This window comes from Camponotus floridanus, unplaced genomic scaffold, assembly GCF_003227725.1.
Source record: "Camponotus floridanus strain SB8 unplaced genomic scaffold, Cflo_v7.5 scaffold6, whole genome shotgun sequence".
In the NCBI taxonomy this organism is placed as follows: Eukaryota; Metazoa; Arthropoda; class Insecta; order Hymenoptera; family Formicidae; genus Camponotus; species Camponotus floridanus.
In genome coordinates, this window is record NW_020229769.1 from 3677733 (window position 1) to 3699447 (window position 21715).

At 36.9% G+C, this 21715-nt stretch overlaps 1 protein-coding gene across 4 annotated transcripts in view; it reads left to right on the forward strand.

Moving 5' to 3' along the window:
- LOC105247786 (protein outspread) overlaps positions 1–21715 on the forward strand; it is a 175182-nt gene that overhangs the window by 89585 nt on the left and 63882 nt on the right. For all 4 annotated transcript variants that reach the window (XM_011252161.3, XM_011252157.3, XM_011252160.3 and 1 more), the window contains exon 3: positions 3535–3600. In XM_011252161.3, the coding sequence (XP_011250463.1) occupies positions 3535–3600 (66 nt within the window). The remainder of the gene's footprint in view (positions 1–3534; positions 3601–21715) is intronic.

The window sequence follows — 21715 nt, forward strand, 5'->3', positions numbered from 1 at the left end:
ATTAACAGTATATTATCTCTATATTATATTTATCTTCAAAGAAGTAAATAAACTCAAAGAACTTGACTTATGCTAAGAAACTGTTCTCGCAAATCATAACATATTTTAATTAATTAGTGAAATATCCAGCTATTAATAATATATTTTTATAACGTTAATTAATATGTTTGTCTGAAATGGCTGCGTAAAATTATTTTCTTACATTAAACTTTTCTTATTTTTAATTAATTACTTTTTCATCGATAATCATTAAAATTCTTGGGGAAAATTATTCAGAAAAATTATCTTGTACGTAGATTTCGCAATTATATATTTGCAATATACAATTAATCATGTTGTTCGACTTTAGGAATTTCGATGACTGCTCCGGATGTTCGAAACTGGTCGAACCAGAAAGACCCGAGTCCGTAGGCGGTATTAACGGCCGCCTATAAACCAGAAAGATGCGGTAGGTCAGGATTACGCGAGTCCTTCAAATATGCGAAATTACGACGTGCACTCTAAAGAATGTTTGATCTTTAATGAGCTCTGCAAACATCTCAAAGTCCTTTGATGATTATAAAACGAGACGAAATTTATTTGCATTTATTTTGAAATACGCTTTAATATTGCTCCTGCGTTTACGATGATAATATCTTTGATGATATGATGACACAATGATAAAATTCATTATATATATATACACACATGCTGAACAATAATTAATAATCTTTATATTATAATTAATAATCTTCTTCTCAAATCTAAAAGTCATTAATATAATGCATTTTCTAAATTGAGGATGCCAATAGTTTATTCTGAAATAGCACGAATAAAATGGAAAAATATCGCTTTTATAATCGAGTCTCAAAGTCGAGAGGCTTTCCAAGTCCATCGACACGTTTTAAAATATTCATTGGCTCTTATAGTACGCGTTATATGAGGAAGAGATTACGTGTACCAGCGAGAAGAGTTCCTTGCTTTCTCTCTTTCTCTCGTATGATCTCAATCCTCTCGCGTATTGTTCGGTCCGGCATCGAGAGCCTCGCTTCTTTTTCATCTTCTTCCTCCTCTTCCTTCGTGAGAGATCTTCCCACGCACGTGTCGGAGTGCACGTACGGCACGGATCTTTATCTTCCTCTCTCTCTCTTTCTCTTTTCTCTTTTCCGCAAAGTCTCCCTAGTGAATAATTACCAGATGAAGATACCGCCGCCTTGTGTAGGTTGAAATCTGTTCACCTCGGCCATCTCGTCCCTAGCGATTTTACAACGGTATCCTACGCGCCTATTCTATCTCCCCATTCTTCTTCCCCCCCTTCCCCACATCCTACGACGGGACGATGACATACAACGTGTCCCTTTGCGGATAATAGCAATACAATGCGGGATTCGACCCGACCGCGTCGCGCCATGCTATAAAAATTGGCTCCTTCGACCGCAAACCCGCATTCGTATTATTTAAATAGCACATTTTAATACATTTCCTGTCATGTATATTTCCTGTCACAGCTATATGTAAACGGTACTGATATTTCCATTACAGTCGCATCAAAAGTGTATGAATTCTTTTCCGTCTCTCGCATATGAATGACTATTCATGAAAATTCAATAGGAGTATGCATTATAGCAAAAAATAATTTACGAAAAAATAGAAATAAAAATTCTTACAAATAGAAACTTTATAAGAGATATATCCACTTGATTTCTTTTTTAGAAAGAGTGGCGATTAATATTAACGCTAAAAATTTAGAAAATTTGTGCATCGCGAAAAGAAATTTTACTCGATGGAACTTTAGAAGACTTCTTTCTTAAATATGCCAGAGGAGAGATTTAGTTTTGCGCCTTTTCATATCTTTCTTACGTCAAAAGTTTTTTGGGATGATAAAAATCGAAAGAGGCGCGTTAATTAATTATTTCATTAGCATTTATTAATTTAATTTCCTGCAATTTATAATATTATTTAAACACAGCTCGCCGCATATTTTTCTGCTTACGAGGGCTTGATTGGAATAGCGTTTCGCGTTTTCTGTGTCAACGCGCGTTCAGCCGCGGGACATCGCGCCCACCGCTGCGGTAGACAAGGAGGTTAAGCGATATGGCCGAAGGTATCGCATAACTGCATATAACTGTGCCTGCGGTCGGACACAAACTTTACACTTTGTGTGCATTTGCATACAATCGTAGTGCGTGAAGCTCGCGCGCACGTCTTGTGCAGGCATCGAAGATTCTTTCAATTTGCGTCTATCAAATTCGCGACTGTTACCACGATGCGTAGCGAATCTCGAGATATATCACTGTCGTGATAATACGCGGTGAAAGCGCCTTTTTTAACCGCGAGAAATTTAGAAACAATGCGTGGGATACGACATCACGTGCACAGAGAAAAATGTGTACTGTATTCGAGTAAATATTATTTATTTCAAGTATATTATAAGTTTGTATATCCGCAAATATATCATAAGTTTACCACAAGCATTTAATTTAATTGAATATATTCTGAATTTTAGTAAGTGCAGTATTTTAGTCAAGAATATTATAAGTTTGATTTTTCTTTGATACAACTTTATATTCTTGAATGAAAACTTTATATTCTTGAATATTCTTGAAGAGAAAATAAATTCTTCTTTTGAGTACACGATAATGAGATTTTCCAACACTTGTGACGAGTATATTTGAAGATTATTATCAAGAATATATTCTTTGTTGAAGAAAACTATTACTTAAAAAAAGAAAAATAAAGTAATCGCTTTTCTTGGCAGTAGAATGATATTTTTCTCTGTGTACCTTTATTCATTTGTCCCGCTCATATAATTGGAAAATTGTTTTTCATTATTGAAACAAAATATCTCTTTATGATGAATTTTTTAAGAGCTTTTTAAGCTTTTTAAAGTCGTATGTTGAATTGAACGCGAAAGTGCGAAAGAATTTCTTTAGAAACGCGCGAAAGGTGGTCCGAAGCGACTCGGATAAGTTTTTCGCAATATCGCTCGCAGGTGGCAACGAAAGAGAAATCGTGACGATCCGTTGCTGGCTGCTGCACCCGCTGGCTGCGCTTCTTCTTTCTTGTTCCTCTCCGCCGACTTTGTTTCTAATTAACGGCTGCCGCGTGCTAATTGTCCAGCTGACGTAGAGCGGGAGGCCTTAGAGAGATTCTTTAAGACGAATTGAACAGGTTCAACCTTGAGTCGCGCGAAATTGTTTTCTCTCGGCGTAAGAGAATACGTTTCTGCGAAAATTGCAAAGTGGAAAGTTTTATCCGTGCTTTCCCCATCCGCACTTGTCTCTATTCAGTCTAATAAAAAGCAACGATTTAAAAAACCGCGAATGTTAAAAAAATTTCGTTATTTTATTCTAATGATAAAAATAGCGAATGAATAATTTTTAGAACTATTTAATTATTGCTGCTGCAGAAAAATTTATTATTTATAATAAAATAAAATATTTATTATTTATAATGGAAGAAACATTATCTGTATAAATGATTTTCTTGGCAATTTATTAATGTAAAACTTGCAGTTTTAAATCTCTTCTAACAAAATCGATTTTTATGTTGCAGAGATGGCAAAGGAGATGGTTCGTTCTCTACGACGATGGGGAGCTGACGTACTCGGTGGACGAACACGTGAGTGAGATTATTAATTCGTAATTTGATTGAAATGCGAATTCGTTAAATCAAATCCCTTTAACACACTATGTATGCTTCCATCGCGCGTAAAAAGCAGCTTTATCACCGATAAATTCATTTAGTGTAATGATATGGATTCTCATTTCTTCTATTACTGTTAGAATATGATGTAGTTTACCATAGAAATATTCTATATTTTTTAAACTGTATTATTTTATATAAATCTTTCATTTTCTCGCAATAGGTTTTTTTTTATTTTGGCAACACGAAAAAAATTTTAATTCACTTTCCATTATTTTAAATAAAAAATAATACTTTTAATTGATATTAAAATTTGAAAACTATTTGAAAACTACATTAGAAACTTTAATTAAATAAAATATTTTTCGTGAAATGCCTAGTAATCAATTGCGTCGCATGCTTTACATAACAAATTAATTCTCGTCTACAAAAGATCATAGATAAGAATACGAAAAGAAAAAAGGAAAGAAAAATCAGTAACGATCTAATCGTGAGTAATAGAGCGGCAATGATACGAAAATATGACGCGAGTCGCGTGGTTCGAGTATCGTTCGCTATCAGAAGAATCCAAACATTATGTTAGATGATGAGATGCGAGAAACGGTTTTTTATCGGAGATAACGCGCGCGGCAGGCAGTATGTCGGGAGATCGAAGTCAATTGTACTGTACGATGGCCTGCCGAGCATGCATTAGTTGGCATCAGTCTACCCATCTACCCAGCCACCGACATCGCATTGGCAACATCAGCGTCGCGCGAATACGTAGAATGTTGCTATAAATGACCCTCCCTACCTTTCGATACCGTTACATCTCGAGTTTCCGCTTCCTGGTGTCGATGCATACGCGGAAACTCTTTCGAGCCGTCAGAATTGATTTACGTAGGAACGAACGGTCAGAATAGAATTCATTACTGTCCCTCAGGAACGCCGACAGGATGATGCGTCCTAAAAGTGCGCTTGAATTGACGCAAATAATCCCTCGATCGTGAATATCTCTCAAATTGAAAGCGATTTTTCCCAAGTAAAATTTTCATTATTTTTTCGACGGCGCGAAATTATATTTTGTTAAAAAAAAAAATAAATACAATAGAGCAATAATCTTCTTTTCGCGCCTTAAATTCGCAGCTTAAAAGTGGGCGCGATAGTTGTATGTGTCTTGTTTCGGCCGACTCGGCGTTTGAATCAGCCGGTACAGCGTCCCGAGGAGCAGTTTCCACTTTTGATTAATGCGTAAGTTTATCTCGTTCTTATACACTCGACGGCTTGGCGCGTAAAATGGAGAAAAAAAGGGAAAGGGTTATATATCGGGTCCGCGCGCATAAATTGAACAGAATTGCCGTCAGCCTTGAAGTGTCCTTTACCCTTTATTTAAATCACTCTCGTGAGAGAGGAGCGATTGCGGAGATGGCATACGCGGCCGCGCTAAGGTCTTTGTAGGCGCAGCCTCTGCGCGGCCGCGGCATTATTCCCCGCCCGGCCATCCTCGAACTCAAATTAATGATCCGGTCTGGAGGTTTAAGAGGGTCATTCGTTTCGAGAATAATCTCGGCCGAAAAATGCGAAAAGATAATAACCGGTATACGCGTGCGGTGGACGCGGTGGACGCGACGTCTCTACCCCCGGTGACTGCTGAACAGAACAGAAGTCGTTCTGGTCGTCCTTGGCGCGGAAATGAGAAATTAGGCTAACGGGTCGAAATAAGTCAGTCCGAAAGCAAACCCACGCTGTATTTCCGTTTGATTCGAATCATAATCTTGCGATTTTTTTTCGCTTGGATTTTCGTCCACGTTTCCTCTCTTTCTCAAGAACTAAAGGATGTATTCATATTCATGGAAGAAGTCGATGTAAATTATGGACAATATATAGTTAGCGATAGCTGACTTTAAATAGCTCGAAAATTCTGAATAAACAATCAAAACGCTCAAACAATCATCATGAATTATTTCTTGCTTTGAGTCATCGTAAGCTCGTTCGAATAAAAGTAGAATTAAATTTTTTTTATTTCAATAAATGATAATGTATATATCGATAATTGACAATAACGATCTAGAACAATTTTACTTGTTACTTATTAGTCTATAATTAAGTTTATGTGATTTTTTTAACGTAATTAAAATTTTGAATTGAAAATCGAGAGAAATTATACGTTTGAATTAGATTAGATTATTACTTTGTGCGATACGCCGTATCGGATTTAGACGATGCTTTTTAAGGATGTTTTGTATGTACAATCCCAGCAAAACGTAGTATTTTGAGTATGAGAAATTGTGTAGAATATTAAAATTTGATCTTAGCTACAGTGCAGAGATGTATTTTTTATTGCGTTTTTTACTGAAATATTCCGAATTTTGTTAATCGAAATGATTAACTTTTGGCAGAGAATTTCGCCTTGTGAGAGATACATGGCTTTATTGAATTATATTTAATATCTTTTTAACCAGTTAGTACTTGTATAATATTATTTGACCAAATATTTCCTCTGTATCTAAACTTTGCAAATTTTCAACAAATTCTGAATATTATTTCCATGTGTTTTATCATTTGAATCGACGTGGTTATACGTTTCTCATAAGAACACATGTTAATTCGGTGCGAATTAAAATCCTTATAACTTGTGAACGCTTTAGTGAATCGATTTAAAAATTGTACCGAAGATTCGAAACATATGTAAGGACATTCTATACAATTTTCATTAAATTCTCAATATTTTGAAAATAAATACAAAACATCTTTGAAGCGATCCCTGGTGTCCTTGCGACGATTAAGAGATCGGGCTAACATTCCGTGAATAATCGGCGGCGCGGCGACTCCGCCGTTGCATTTAGCATCGATACATCATCATCGGCCGAAATTATGGCCGCCATTAATTTGCGACTCACGACTCCGTATTGCGCGCGCTGTCCCGGGACAGCCGCGAACGAGCCGCCGTTCGATGGTCTTTTTCTGCCGATCTGTAATTTGTTCTGTCATGAATCGTCGGCGGCGTCAGGCCCGGCGCGGTCGTGGGAGACCCGACGGAAGACCGATTGCTTTCGAAACAAAGCCTACTCTTACCTTCGTCTTCGGTCTACGTAGTGGACTACGAACGGGCTCGCGCGAGCAAAACCGAGACATTATACGCCTCCGCCCTGCGCCTTCCGCCGCGCGGAATTGAATCCGAGATAACCGACCGCCGCGCGTTCGCGAGGTTAAAAAGTAATGGAAAGGGAGACGCGCCGCGGAGTTTCCCTTTGGCAGAGTAACCCCGGCGTAATTGCTTTCGGGATAAGACCCACGGCCGGCGAATCATGTAAATGAAGGAGTCTCGTATCAAAGCCCGGGGTTATCCCGATAGGTGGATTATTGTTGTCTCCCGTTTCCCTCGCGCATTCTTACGGGAATTGAAACATTCCTCGCGGATAAGTCGTTGGGGAACAACAGCGTTTTGATACTCGAGATCAAGCTCTTACGCGCTCGAGAAAATGAAAAACGGATCGTATCTCTCAACCTGTGCGTGACTTTGAGACGAGTCGTTTATCCCGTGAAACATTCCCGACGTGCTCCTCGCGGCCGCTCTTATTTCGCCAGCTCGGCCGTGTAGCTAATTCGTTTAATTACACCGGCGTAAATCAGCTACTCTCTCGCTCGTAATCGGCCGCGGCCATCGGAAATTCTCGAATCATTCGCGAGTCCGGCCCCCGGTCGACTCGCCTCCTCTCGATGCGAAAGTGAAATGGACTTTCGCGGGGTACGATCGACGGGAGGGAAGGGGAGAGGAGAGGAAAGGATTATTAATGGCGTATCTCAGGATCACAGGATCGGAAGATCCAATTTTCTGATCGCCGGCCCCGTCCTTGAAGGTCGATTATACGCTGGAAATAATTGAAACGATTTATTCCGCGATTCGCGCAAACCCCGCTCTAATCCTGATCTGTTCGATGCGATAGTTCTCTCCCTTCCCCCCCCCCCCCGCCACGTCTCTCCCCATTGCATTTACATAATTGATGTTTGATGAGACGAAAGAGCGGTATCGCTGATGCAGGACTCGGAAATGCTTGGTTCGAGATGTAATTCCAAGATACTCCTCGAGCAATTATCGATTATTACGGTCGCACGAGGATTCCATCTGCGAAACGTCGCAGGAAATTACTATGAGACAGCGTATTTGTCATTACGTTCATCGCATCGTCGTCGTTCATCATGATAATTTGAATTTGTAAACACCAGCGATTTCTTCAATCATCGCTCTCGTATCGAACACGACGCTTTCCACAGTGTCCGACGTAACGATCGTGCCACGTCGCTATCCACCATCATAGTTATGCACCTATCGTAATGATATCCTTCGTGTTCCTGTCACACGACTTTGAATCAATTGACGTATCATTTAACAGATATATGCGTAACTGTTTTAACTTATCTATTAACAGCATCACAACATTGTTAAATTATAAAGATACTTATACTAGTCGTAGGGAATAAAAATATCACAAGTATATTAAGAAAAAAAATATATTTTTCTTATTTTCAATATTCATACAAATTTTGCATTATTTATTAATTATTTCAAGAAAATGTTATTTTGATTGAAATTATCTAACTTTATCTTAACGGTAATCTTATGTTAGAAATTGAAATTCCAACAGTTGAAAAAATTGCAATTGTGTTGGCAAATAAACCGTTATTAATTAAACTGCAAAATTGCCTATTGTTATTGAACATTCTTCTATTGAAGTATTCATCGGAAAAAATGGACTCTGCTTCATTAAGTGTCCGTTTCTCGAATAACCTTATTCAATTGTGTTCTAAGCATTGCGACGTGAGGCGCGGCATATCGCCGACCTACTAATGATCGCGATGACGATGATCGACGATGATCGAAGCGATGATGAAGCGGGTGACCCTCTTTCTGCCGACTATGTATATTCCAAGTTAAACGTAAGTTAATCGGCTGACCCCAATTAAACGATAGTCATCGAACAGACCGAGCGAGACAACAGATGCTTTACCGATAAATGTTAATGAACCGTAATAATGGCGTCGTTATTAGCGAGCAAACCCTCATTAATTAGGGAATCCTTTGTTCCACCTACATTTTCGCGATTTTTACGTGTTGACTGTTTCCATTTAGAAGAACCTCTCTTGTTGTCTATGTTCATAATTGACTATAAATTTCTTTAAAAGACAAAGAGACTAAATAGAAGGCAATAATGAGGTTCTATATACACTAGGAAGAAGAATATATTTGCATCGCATATAATTATGGTTTTTATAAGAATGATTATTACTGACAAGAGATTCAATGGGGTTGTTATATTTGAGAAATCAAGCTTTAATCAAAGTTGTCTATTCAACGATAAATTCGATGGTAATTGATACCATTTAATACTTTTTTATAATAGCATGAATTTTCACAATTTTTTGTCCTTTAATTTTAATCAGAAAATAATAGCACTTTTCGACAGTAATTTTTGTAAAATAGGAATCTGCATTATTTTTAATACATCAAATTTTATTATAGCTTAGTTATTGAAATCGTAGATTTTCGCGATGAAGAATATACAATTCATATATGAAATATATGCATATGCGGAGAGGTCTTCGCACTGAGAAAAAAATCTGGTTGCATTAATTAGAATTCTGGTAGATTCAACTAGTATGTCTGTTAGAAAATGAACGAACCAGAATTCTTGTAGGAATTACCAGATGAATCTGATTAATTTCTTCCTGTTAAATTTATCAAATTTTCTGGTTAATAATACTAAACTTCACTAGCATCAAGTCGTCTAAAATTTTTTCCATTTAATCTCAAAAGTCTGTTTAATGTTTTGAATTTCAACACGATTATTGCATAAATTCAATCCAGATTATTGAATACATTATTATATAAGTTCAGTTTGTTAGAAATTAAACTGATAAACAGTGATGCAAGAAGAGGATGCAGCTCAAACACACACAATCAGAGAGCTAGTGTTCTCTTTCTGGCACTACTGCTCGTAAGAGAAAAAAAATATACTTTGGATTTAATGTTAATACTAGTTCTTTATATACATTTCATGGCAAATATTTAATACGAGTAAAGTTAAGAGTGGCCTAGCGGCAAGCAAAGAAGTTAATGCAACAAGAAATTTTATATATTCAACCAGAAAATACTAAGCAAATCCTTATAGTAAAATCTATTAAACGTTCTAGTTATAAAAAATCGAGTCTTATCATGATAACTAAAAATTCTTATTTGATTTAACCAAAATGCCTTCAATCATATACGTCTTGTTGATACAATCAAACGATTTTTCTCAGTGCGCTCTTATTAGTTAATTTATTAAATCGCTACCGAACCGTTCCGTTGTTCCATTTCGCCGGAATGCAGTTTCATTAATTCCCATTAATCGAAAGGATCCATAAAGGAAATCGAAACCCATATGGAGTGTATCAAGAGCGATCACGTATACACGACGTTTTAACGAAACAAATTACGGTACGGGAGATCCGTCTCGCTGCGACTACATCACCATAGCAAGAGAGAGAGAGAGAGAAGAGAGAGAGAGAGAGAGAGAGAGAGAGAGAGAGAGAGAGAAGAGAGAGAGAGAGAGAGAGAGAGCTCCCCGGCAATCACGATCCGGCATCATCGGTCAGATCCGTTTGTTCATCTCGCGCTATGTCAAGCATGCACACATGCGCACACAAACACAAATATATACACATAGTCTGATTATCGTTTTCGTCCCCTTGTTCCTTTTGCACGATGTTGCTGCTGCCGCTGCTGCCTACATTCGATATTAATACCGATACGCGTGTACGGATTTGCATGCTCGCAGGCCTGAATGCACACATCGGGGCGCCGCGTGGATGCACATTTGAATGCATACACAGGCACACATACACACGTCTACGTATGCGCGCGCGCGCGGACGCTCGATCCGTGCAGGTCGTGTACGTCTTACGTAATGCTCGTCCCGTGTCAACCGTGGCTTAGCGATAACGATGCAGAGGACGAGGAAGAGGAAGCCGATGGGAGCAATGTACATTAAGGAAAGGGGTGGGGGAGGGGGAAAAGAGCGAAACGAAAGGGGTCCCGTACCGCGATGTTTTATCTCACGAGGAAGTCACCGTTTAGGTCTCGCGAGGACATATGCGTGTACATCGTGCGTTTAGGAGATATATATATATATATATATAATATATATATATATATATATATATATAAGATGATGTAACGCTTCATCGTAGATTATGACCGTCACGCGATCTCCAAGTTTTTCGCAGAAAATCTTCGTGCATGCTACCGACGAAGAGAAAACGTTATTCTTTTAGCTATGCTTGCGAGCGTCGAAAGTATCATGAAGTGAATTTCGATAAAGCAACTCTCACTCGCCACGCAAATTTCTCTCATGACGTGCTATTAAGTAAATATTTCATTTATTTAAATTTTATCAATTTTGTCACTCGCAGCTGCAGTGAATTAATCAAGCAGCTCTTGGATAGAAATACATTCTTAAATATTTAACTATGTATTTCTATCGAGTGTTATATCAGTTATCTTGAGTATACTTTGAAAAATGTTTGACTACGACCTCCTTGCTAATAAAAATCACGCAGCATTTCAGGGTTAATGCGAATGGTTCGCATCTTCACAATATGGGAAGAAGCTGCGCTTGGGATTAATGATACCGTCAAAGATGAATGCGGGATTTCTATGGTTGAAATATACTTCTTGTACACTCTGTCGTTTACCGTGTGACACGTATAAATTTTTAGCGCGCGGAATTGCCTTTGCAAGAATCCCAAGTGCTGTCCGGTGTATGAAATTTTGCATTATTGCGCTTCTTGATAACAGTCATTTTCGCATCCGTGTAATTTTATTATATAATTTTTACACGAATCCTTCACCCCTAACAGTCTATTCTCGAGACGAAATATACGGTTTGTATAATTTCATTATTAGAAATTAAAATTAAAATCTCTCTCGCCGAGGGTGAGTTTTCTCGTGTTTTTAAAATATTTTACAAATAAATTACGCGACGTATTTAATACAAATATGGCATGAAAGTTATTTAATTATTTAATACTGAGATTTTCACGCGTTGCATTGTAATCGATTATTCTACGTTGACCTTATGTAACGGATACATGTAGTTGAATACTCCGAGCTTAATCTGTCGACGGATACTTAAGACGTTGAATTCTTTATTAATGATGGTATTAATCAAAATCAGCTGGAAACTACGCGGGCACACAATACGCCATATTAATCCCTTTAAATTAATGACATTGGTAGCTCACTGACGTCTGCTCCAAAAACACTGAGCATACATCTACCTGCATACTTGCATCGAGCGTGGCGCTTGGCAGCCACGCAAGAAAAAAAGTGAACATGAAAAAGGACGAGGCGCCTCGTAGGATCCTAATGGCGTTTCTTCGCATGTCAGCGACGTAAATCAATCACGGAGAAAGAAGAAAGAGAGAGATAGGGGTCGGCAATAAAATATTACGAAAGGAGTTTTGGTCTGAAAATGGCATAATGCACTGCGAGCAGCAAATTTAAATTTTATTGCGACATTTCTTTCTGAAGAATATTACTGTCAATTTTACCATAATTTCGTGGTATCTACGTGAAATGCAATCAACACGACGATTATTATAAATGTCCTCGTTTAAAATTTTACAGAGAAATCGGCGAACGTTCAAAAACCATGCCACATTGTTGCAAATCGCTGGCATAGCGCGCTACATGTTTCCTATTTCGCCGCGTGCTAATAGTCAGAAAGCAAACGACGAGATACTATATTCGTGAGGTAATATTTGCTTAATTAGCTCGGAGGAATGCTTAGGGCTTAGCTGAATAACTCTCGCAGAGACACTCACCTGAGAAAGGCTTAGGGTTCGTTCACATCGCAGCGGAAGAGCGCCGACCGAATGAGGGAGTGATCGACCCCGATAATCGATCCGCCCAGCCAATAAATCCCGTCGCGTTGGTTTTAATTTTACCTCGCGCAATCGTAATCTCACATCTGATCACTTAGTTAGGGAGTCAATAGTAATTCGTATAATTGTCAATTTCTGCCTCTCCTGCAACCGGAGAATATTATACATGTTCTGATTTATTTCTCTCTCGTCACGTCGAGAGTGCGTAAATTGAAAAATATAAATCGATAAAACAAATAAAAATAGATGTATAAATTGAACGCCAGGGTGAAGGATGTTTTGTACTTATTTTTAAAATATTGAGAATTTAATGAAAATTGTACAGAATGTCCTTACATATGTTTCGAATCTTCGGTACAATTTTTAAATCGATTCTCTAAAGCGTTTCAAGTTATAAGGACTTTAATTCATCGAATTAACATGTTCTTATGGGAAACGTATAACCACGTCGATTCAAATGACAAAGCACATGGAAATAATATTCAGAATTTGTTGAAAATTTGCAAAAGTTTAGATACAGAGGAAATATTTGGTCAAATAATATTATGCAAGTATTAACTAAAAAGATATTAAATATAATTTAATGAAATTAGCCATGTATCTGTCACAAGGCGAAATTCTCAGCCAAAAGTTAATCATTTCGATTAACAAAATTCGGAATATTTCAGCAAAAACATAATAAATATTAAAAAATACATCTCTGCACTGTAGCTAAAATCAAATTATAATATTCCACACAATTTCTCATGCTTAAAATACACCAAAAGTGGATATATTCGTCAATATTGATTTTCAGCTACTTTTTACTGGGATTGTACATACAAAACATCCTTAATGTAACTCGTCATGTAAAAAGGAATTCTGCCTTCCGCAATTTTCCTCAGATCAGACTGCATCTTGCCGCGCCGAAAGCGATGAGGAACAGAAGCATGCTCTTGATCAGCCGCGCTTGACGGTATCAGGGAACTCTAACGATCGTGTCTCGGCGTGTTTACACCTGGCACCTGGCATGGTACGTTCCAGCAATCTAATTCCTGGATCGCCATTCCGGCTGCCCTTCTAAGGCACGGCGGTGCTCGTCCTTTATAGCTATCTTCATCGCGCGAGCAAACCGAATCCATGAAAATGCGTCGGAATCTGAAGACAGCACGTGGTCGCCGGGGAACTGACCTTGTTGAATTCTCTCTTCTCTCTTTCTCTCGCTCTTTCCGCATCGTTTGACGGCAAGTCCCGAGGCGTGGCGCGTTCGGAATCGTCATCGTATTGCACGATCCAGATTATAAAAGTCCTAACGGTTGATAATGGCGCGGAATTCCTTTCCTGATTTTCACAGATCTCGTTGCAAACGATATTATCTAGAATACGGAGATCATCGCATTGCACTGTAAGAAACGTTACGGAATTATACAAATAATATGGAATAATTATGTATAATAAAAAGTGTAACTTTTCTATTATTTATTATATAATTTTACACTTATTATTCGCGTAATTTTTCTCTTTTTTATTGCTCCACTACATCGCGACGCAACTTCCGCAAAATTTTATATGAAACTCTCTCTAAAATATTTGATATAGAAACTTTGAAAATGTGTTACAATAAACAAACAAAAATATCAATATTCGCAGATACTTAGCTTCTAGAATGTGTACGCAGATGTGAATGTTATCCGAGTGTTGCAATCTGTTCTATTTCGATCGATCTCACGCAAGACCGCGTTACAGGCCTCAAGATTCGATTAAATTAACGATAGACTATATTTTATCCTTTGAAAATCCGGTAGTGTGTTACCCCACACAATATCCTGAGGATTTTCTAAGAAAGAAGTCTGCTAAGCCATTTTTCAATCTACGGGTTCTTTGATTTGAAAGATTAGATTTTTTTCCGAAAAAGATGCAATGCGTTAATCCCAAGTTATACTTTGAACGAAATGAATTGAAGGATTTTCACGAGAATTAAATCTTAGCAGTTTTAAAAATTATATAAAATTTTATTTCTCTCTCTTTGTAAAATTTAATTTTCAATGAATTTTATTTTATACAAAAGTTCTAAGCCTTAAACTACATCAGATGACTATGCTTAATCGGCGCAGACATAAAGAGGAGATACGCTATTATATATATTATATTTCTTAAATTGCGAGATTGGCAGATCGAATAGTTGTCAACCTGTCAAGCTTCGTGAAATGGGTCACTCGTTTCTTGCTACTTCTAAGGTCTCCCCGTCTCCGCCCATCTGTCTATCGTACATTACCGCTATGCTTAACGGTTAGCCGGAACACGGAAGCTTGGCTTTTACGGTTCAATGAAACATAATCTGGAACGGATCGCGCCATGCGATCGCGACGCGATTCTGCTGAAATCGAGTTTGAGACCGCGACCTGTTCGCGAGTTGCATCGCGATAAGCGGTTGCATTTGCAATTAGGCGCGAATACAGAAAGAAGATAACGTTAAGTAGGTTGATAGAGATCCTTATTATGCATTTTTTCGAGAATAGTTGCCCGATGGTCATCGAGATTAGACGCAGGCAGACGCATGAGAAGCAAAAATCGTTTCTCCTCGGCGCGATAAGCGGAAATTACAGGTTGACAACTACTAAAAGATCCACGTAAAATGCAAAATAGGGAGTGGCCGAAATATATTACGGCCTCATAAAAGGTACGCTAAAAGCATTCTCTGCTGCTGCTGCGCGACGATCTCTCTATTCGCGCTAATTAATCCTTCTTAGAATAACATGAAAAGAATCTATAAAATAACATGAAAAGAATCTATAAAATTTTGCAAAGCTTGTTAAAATTGCAAACAATATTCTCGTACGTCATTTCTTTTAAGGATATTTTGTACAATCCCAGCAAAAAGTAGCTGAAAATCAATATTGACGAATATATTCACTTTTGGTGTATTTTGAATATGAGAAATTGTGTGGAATATTACAATTTGATTTCAGCTACAGTGCAGAGATGTATTTTTTAATATTTATTACGTTTTTACTCAAATATTCCGAATTTTGTTAATCGAAATGATTAACTTTTGGCAGAGAATTTCGCCTTGTGACAGATACATGGCTAATTTCATTGAATTATATTTAATATCTTTTTAACCAGTTAGTTACTTGTGTAATATTTGGTCAATATTATTTGACCAAATATTTCTTCTGTATCTAAACTTTTGCAAATTTTCAACAAATTCTGAATATTATTTCCATGTGTTTTTGTCATTTGAATCGACGTGGTTATACGTTTCCCATAAGAACACATGTTAATTCGGTGCAAATTAAAATCCTTATAACTTGTAAACGCTTTAGTGAATTAAAAATTGTAAATTTAAAAATTGTACTGAAGATTCTAAACACATGTAAGGACATTCTGTACAATTTTCATTAAATTCTCATTATTTTGAAAATAGATACAAAACATCCTTAAATGACATGCTTATAATGATTTCATAACGAAATATAGCGTGCCTAATGCCGTTTTTAGACATTTTACAGATAATACTGGAATTTCGAAACTCGGTCTATTATAGTTTTCTTTTCTCGGACGATGGTCGGCCCGATTTTTTTCATCAATCTACCTTTTGAGAGGAAGAGAGAAAAATGCGATTATTTCCTTTTACAACGCGTGCTTTACCGGGGATAGAAAAACTTATCGGCGCCAATGCCATGGGCAGACCATCGTCTGGACCAATCCTGCGGCGGCGGAGCGGGGCTGAAACTCATTTCGAAAATTCCTGAGGGAGAAGTATGTAATTATCTGGGAATAATGGACACCCTAGGCGGCCCGGGTAACTTTCGTCCGCACTTAGACGCGCGTCTCGGTCCAGTCGAGAATGTTGGCCGGCGGATTTATCGTTCGTGCCGACAGCGGCGACGTATAAATTATAATTTCTTTTCCTGCGGAGCCCCCCCCTCGCACTCTGGCCGATCACCATCGTTAGGTATGAATTCGAAATGCACGAAACTCTGACGATTGTACGTGATAATGCACGACTTTGCGCCCTCGAAAAACCGCATCCTCGTATCTTTTTACTCGTCGAGTCGCTCCGACGTGTTTATAATTTCGGGTTTATTAATTAAGCTGTGTACGGAGCTGTGGAAGGCGTAGTTGAGGATACAATGGAAAGAGTTGAGGATAAATTATAGGTTGGAGAATATAGCGCGAGATTTCGCCGACGATACTGCGTTATTAATTGTTCGGTTAATTTCTCAATGGTATAGGGAACCTGCTATTACAACAGAATTTTTCGTAGGCGCTAAAGACATACTTTACCACGCGCGTGAAATATACAAGTACTCGCTATAGGCTTATACAGGATTGTTACTTTATATCATAATCAAGATCTTATTCTTGCACGTATGTACAATGCTATATTAAAAATTCTATATGAAATTATATACTGTTTTATTCTTTCGATCGTTATAAGACTAGAAGACACATAAATTTTGCTAAAAAAAAATAATTGTAAGTAGTAGTAAAAGAAAAATAATTGAAATAATTTATAAGACATTTCTAAGAAAAAATAGATATTACATAACTCCAGATATTTTTTATTTACCTAAAAAAACTTGGGAAACTTGGAATTTTTGTCGAGGTGTGAATAAACACTTTGTAATTTTATTTATTATTTGTTACATTTTTAAGTCGGAATCCTTGCAAGGAATTAGATTTCAAAATTATAAACAGCCTTTGCTGTAAGTGTTTCATGTGTGAATTTCTCACCTTATAAAGATATACTCAAGGACCCCACGATGCTTAACCGAATAGCATCTCTCAGAAACTTCGATCTGGGACCCACGATTAGACGATTTATCGCAAGCAAGAGATTGAGAAATAAATTATGATTACTTTTTTTTTCGGATGGCCAGTAGAAGTTTGTTAAGTGGAATCTAACGAAACGAATGCGCAGCATGAGATTATTACGTCGGTATCGTTTGTTCTTTCGTTCTTTCTTCCTTCTACAGAAAGAGAAGAATGAGAGTATTATTGACGTATGTTGATTAGATTGTCAGAGTTTCGCTCAATTATCTCATCGATGGATGTAAGGTAGCAAAAAGAGAATTAATAAAAGAACGGTACCACATAGATCCTTTTCTTTCAATTATTTTATACATCCGTTCGTAATTTTAGACTTCAAGGATATAACATTTTTTAAAAAGATCTCTTTCGAATTTTTTCTCATCGGAAAAAACTTTGGTCGCTCTTTCCTACTTATTTCTTCTTCTCCCGCAGATATCCTGTTGTCGCATCGCTCTCTATGTCTAGTTGCGGCATACGATATAAGGATGAGAGCACAGGACACGCGAGGATGAGATCCGATTCTCTCGGATAGAACAAGGTGTTAGTCGGCCGCAATTATCAGTAATGATAGCTTCGCCGGGGCCTGTCCGCAACATTCTAGCAATGACAGTTATTCGCTAGCTATATCGATAGCCAGTCGCGCATGAACGGATGTACGTGACCCTTCAGGATCATTGAATAGCTGCAGGATTCTAGAATTCCGTTACCTCTATCTTTCTCTTTCTGTCTTTTTTTTCTATGTTGCTTTCGGATATAGCGATGATGGTTGGGAATTTTGAGCTTAGCGTGAATTATCGCCATTTTTTAAGTACTCTGTTTTTTTTAAGTCACTGCTATCATTTTGATGCGATTATTTTTTATATTTTTTTATTTTATACTTTTCAAATTTGTTACTCTTTTTCACAAAAATTATTTTCTATATAATTCTTATTTTGAAAAGATTATTTTTATTCAACGTTAATTATTTTAATGAACAGTATCTTTATCCGAAGAAAAATTGAAGAATAGATAAAAGTTGATTTATATATAAGAATCTTTTAAATTGCAATTTATTAGCATTTCACTTACAAAATTACGAATATAAAATTTTTGAGATACATATAGTACACACCCAGTAATTTATATTATATTCAAATTCACGAATCTTTTCTACTCGTTTGAAAAGAAATATTCTGTGAAGAGATAAGGTATATTTATTATTTTTTTTTCTTCTTGCGATTCATCTTTTATTTGATGGTCCAGCTTTTCTCTCGACTGTTTGGGTGTTTCTTTCTATCTCTCCTTTTAACTTCTTGTCTGGACCAGATGCACGAAATCGTTTCGTATTGGCGAAAGGTTCCCTCTTGGTGTCCAAACGAGTTTTAAATTGCTTTGCCGAGGGTATTTGAATGCGAAAGCACGCGACGATGTAAAACTGACTGCCTAAACGCACCTGTTCGTCGATTCTAAACTCTCTGCCTTGTCCTTGAGGTTTAATGCGTTGTACCAGATCATTATTACTGCGCTATTGGGCTTTAAGTATCAGAATCAATGTATTTTGACAAGTAAAATATTAATAAAAAACTAAACTGTAGATTAAAAAGAATTGAATTCTGCTTTCAGTTTTACAAAGATGAGTCGATCCTTGAATGATCAGATTCACTATTATATTTAAATATTTATTTTAGTCAATATAAAAACGGAATAGCATTAAAAATACAAAATTCATAGAATTTTAAGCATTATAAATTTATAAATTTATAATGCAACTATGAGAAGAAAAATAATTGTACACAACTAGTACTATTTAAAATTTTATATACATGTATAAAATTTTTATGTACATTTTAAACTATGTAATAATGTATAATAATACAATAATAGGTTATAAATAGAAAATTGTTACGAATGTTTTTAGAATATAATACAATTATTCAAAAAAATTGATATTGAAATTTAATAGTCTCGAGTTTCATTTGGTTTATCGTCGTGAAGGAAGAATCTTGTAAAAAAGTTTCGTAAACTCTGCAAGTTCTTTTTAAACTCATACATTCCATGAGAAAAGACAAGACTTAGCTCAGAAATTATGCGACAGGTGGTTGAGTGATGTGCTTACGTATAGTTTTATAATCTGAGTTATGATCTTACATAAATTCCGAATCTGAAAACATTCATTTTAAATGTCTCGATGAACTTTTATTTATTCTGTTTTATTTTTTCCCGTAAACTAAAGTCGTAGTTGGAAACACCAACATTTTGATTCTTTATATTTGTCATATTTATACGTTAAATCGAGATAACGTCAAAAACATATGGTGCTTTATAAATTGTGTATGTAAACTGTACATTACAAACATTTATAAAGTAGAATAATTGTTTATATTGAATTACGTACTGAGTATTAAAAATAATTTCTCCAAATTTGTGTTTATATATAATTTTTCATCTTGTTTGACTTAAAAGATTCCATATTTTCGATAAAATGTAGTTTTCTTTTATTGATATATTATCTTGTACAAATTAAAAATCATTTCGTTCTTACTTACAAGTGTGTCGCATTAAATAATATATCCAATTATTTAAAATCTAAAAATATGCAGATCGAGGAAAACAGATTTATGCGATATATATTTATGTACATAAAATTTTTATGTATTACGTTTGCATTATGCGAACACTCACAAGTTTATAGACTTATACAAAAAGAAGCATTATAAATATAAAAGCGCTTCTGACGATAAAGAAGCCCGCATCCATTTCATATCCGACCGTGATCTCGCGTATCATGTGGAAACAGTCCTTCTATGATCCGACCAATCGAATCGAGCGCGGCTTGCCGTCTGAAAAAAAGATTCAATTTAGCGGCTGTCCAGGTTGACGAGGATAAGCCGAGTGCGGAGAAAATCTCGCGATCGAGAGGCTTGGATTCGCTACCGTGGCCAGATCATCCTAGATAAGGGAGAGGTACATTCTTCAGGATAATGTTAGGTCTTTCATTCGCGAAAGCGGGATACATTCAAGGTGCTTTGTGTATGTCAGACACGGCTTGTCAGACATAGCGTCGCAAAACGACTAATGTTCCCGACGATTGCTTCGTATTTCGTAATTCATGTTCCGTCATGGAATTGTAGGGGAACGTGCGCAAAGATTTGTCTACTTATTTATCTCGAAGTTAAAAAAAAAGTTAGCGATATTCTTCACATAGTATTTTACAGATAAAATTACAAAAAATCACTTATTTTGCAGAGATTATTTTAGTCATTTTTAATTTATTTTTGTTGTCATTTTTTTATTTTCTTATTATTATAATATTGATATATATAAAATATTAATATTTCAATACATTAAATATAAATATACAAATAACTTACCTCTCTTCTTCTAAAACAAAATTATTTAAATTTTTCTTTCGATATTTATAATTAAAGAAAAGATGAAAAAAACTTAAATTTATTTTTCGAATATACGGAACAAATTCTACAAGCGCGTGATATGGAGGAGATAATTGGAGTTATGTATTCTAGAACTATTCTTCAAAAAAAATATATGTATATGCTAATGATAGTGTGCAATTGCAATAATTCAGCCTGCATACTCAGAGGCCGAACTGTCGAGCTAACCTGCCATCAAGTAGCTCAATGGGCAATCAAAGGTACAAATTGCATATCGGCGCGCACTGGAAGAGAGCTCTCTTTGTGGAAGACTTAGTTTTTGTGCATCGGCCTACGGTCGATTTTTCATCGGGGCGAAGCGCTCGTAGAGAGAATAACCTCTTACCCTCGAATCTTTTGATCCTCGTTACTACCACCATCATCATCGGTGCGCTCAAAGGACGACAGTGGGGAAGGATTCAGCATCCTCGGTTTCGCGAGGCACCGCGCCAAATTAGCAGCTCCTTTGTGCTGCCATTCGCTCGCTGTCAGCTGATGAATTCAGTTTGCCTTGGCCGCCGCGCAGACAAGTATACAGATACACGTTACAGATACACGTGCATCTCAGAACTCTCCTCTCCACAAGTCGCATATTTCGATCCTGGGATCCGCTCGTTGTTTCCTTCCCGGAAGGCGTCCTTCGGGTGATGTTGGAGCAGCTGAGAAGGGACGGAAAAATGAGGAGCACGCTGAAGAGCAAAGTAATTCGGGCCAATGTTCGCGACGTCAAACCGACCTCACTGACGAGGCTAGGCTATCTCGACCTTTCTCGCGGATCGTTATTAACCTTTAACGGTCCGATTTTATGCCGTCCGGGTGGCGTTGAGCTCGACACTTTAAATTAATTGCCTTTTGTCACGTAGCGGTAAAAACTGTAGCGATATTACGCTTGTCGTTTTCAAATGCGAGACGACTCGACTGAAGAAACGTGGCGAGATTTCTTTTTTTTTCTTTGCCGGGATGTCATAAATCTATGCATA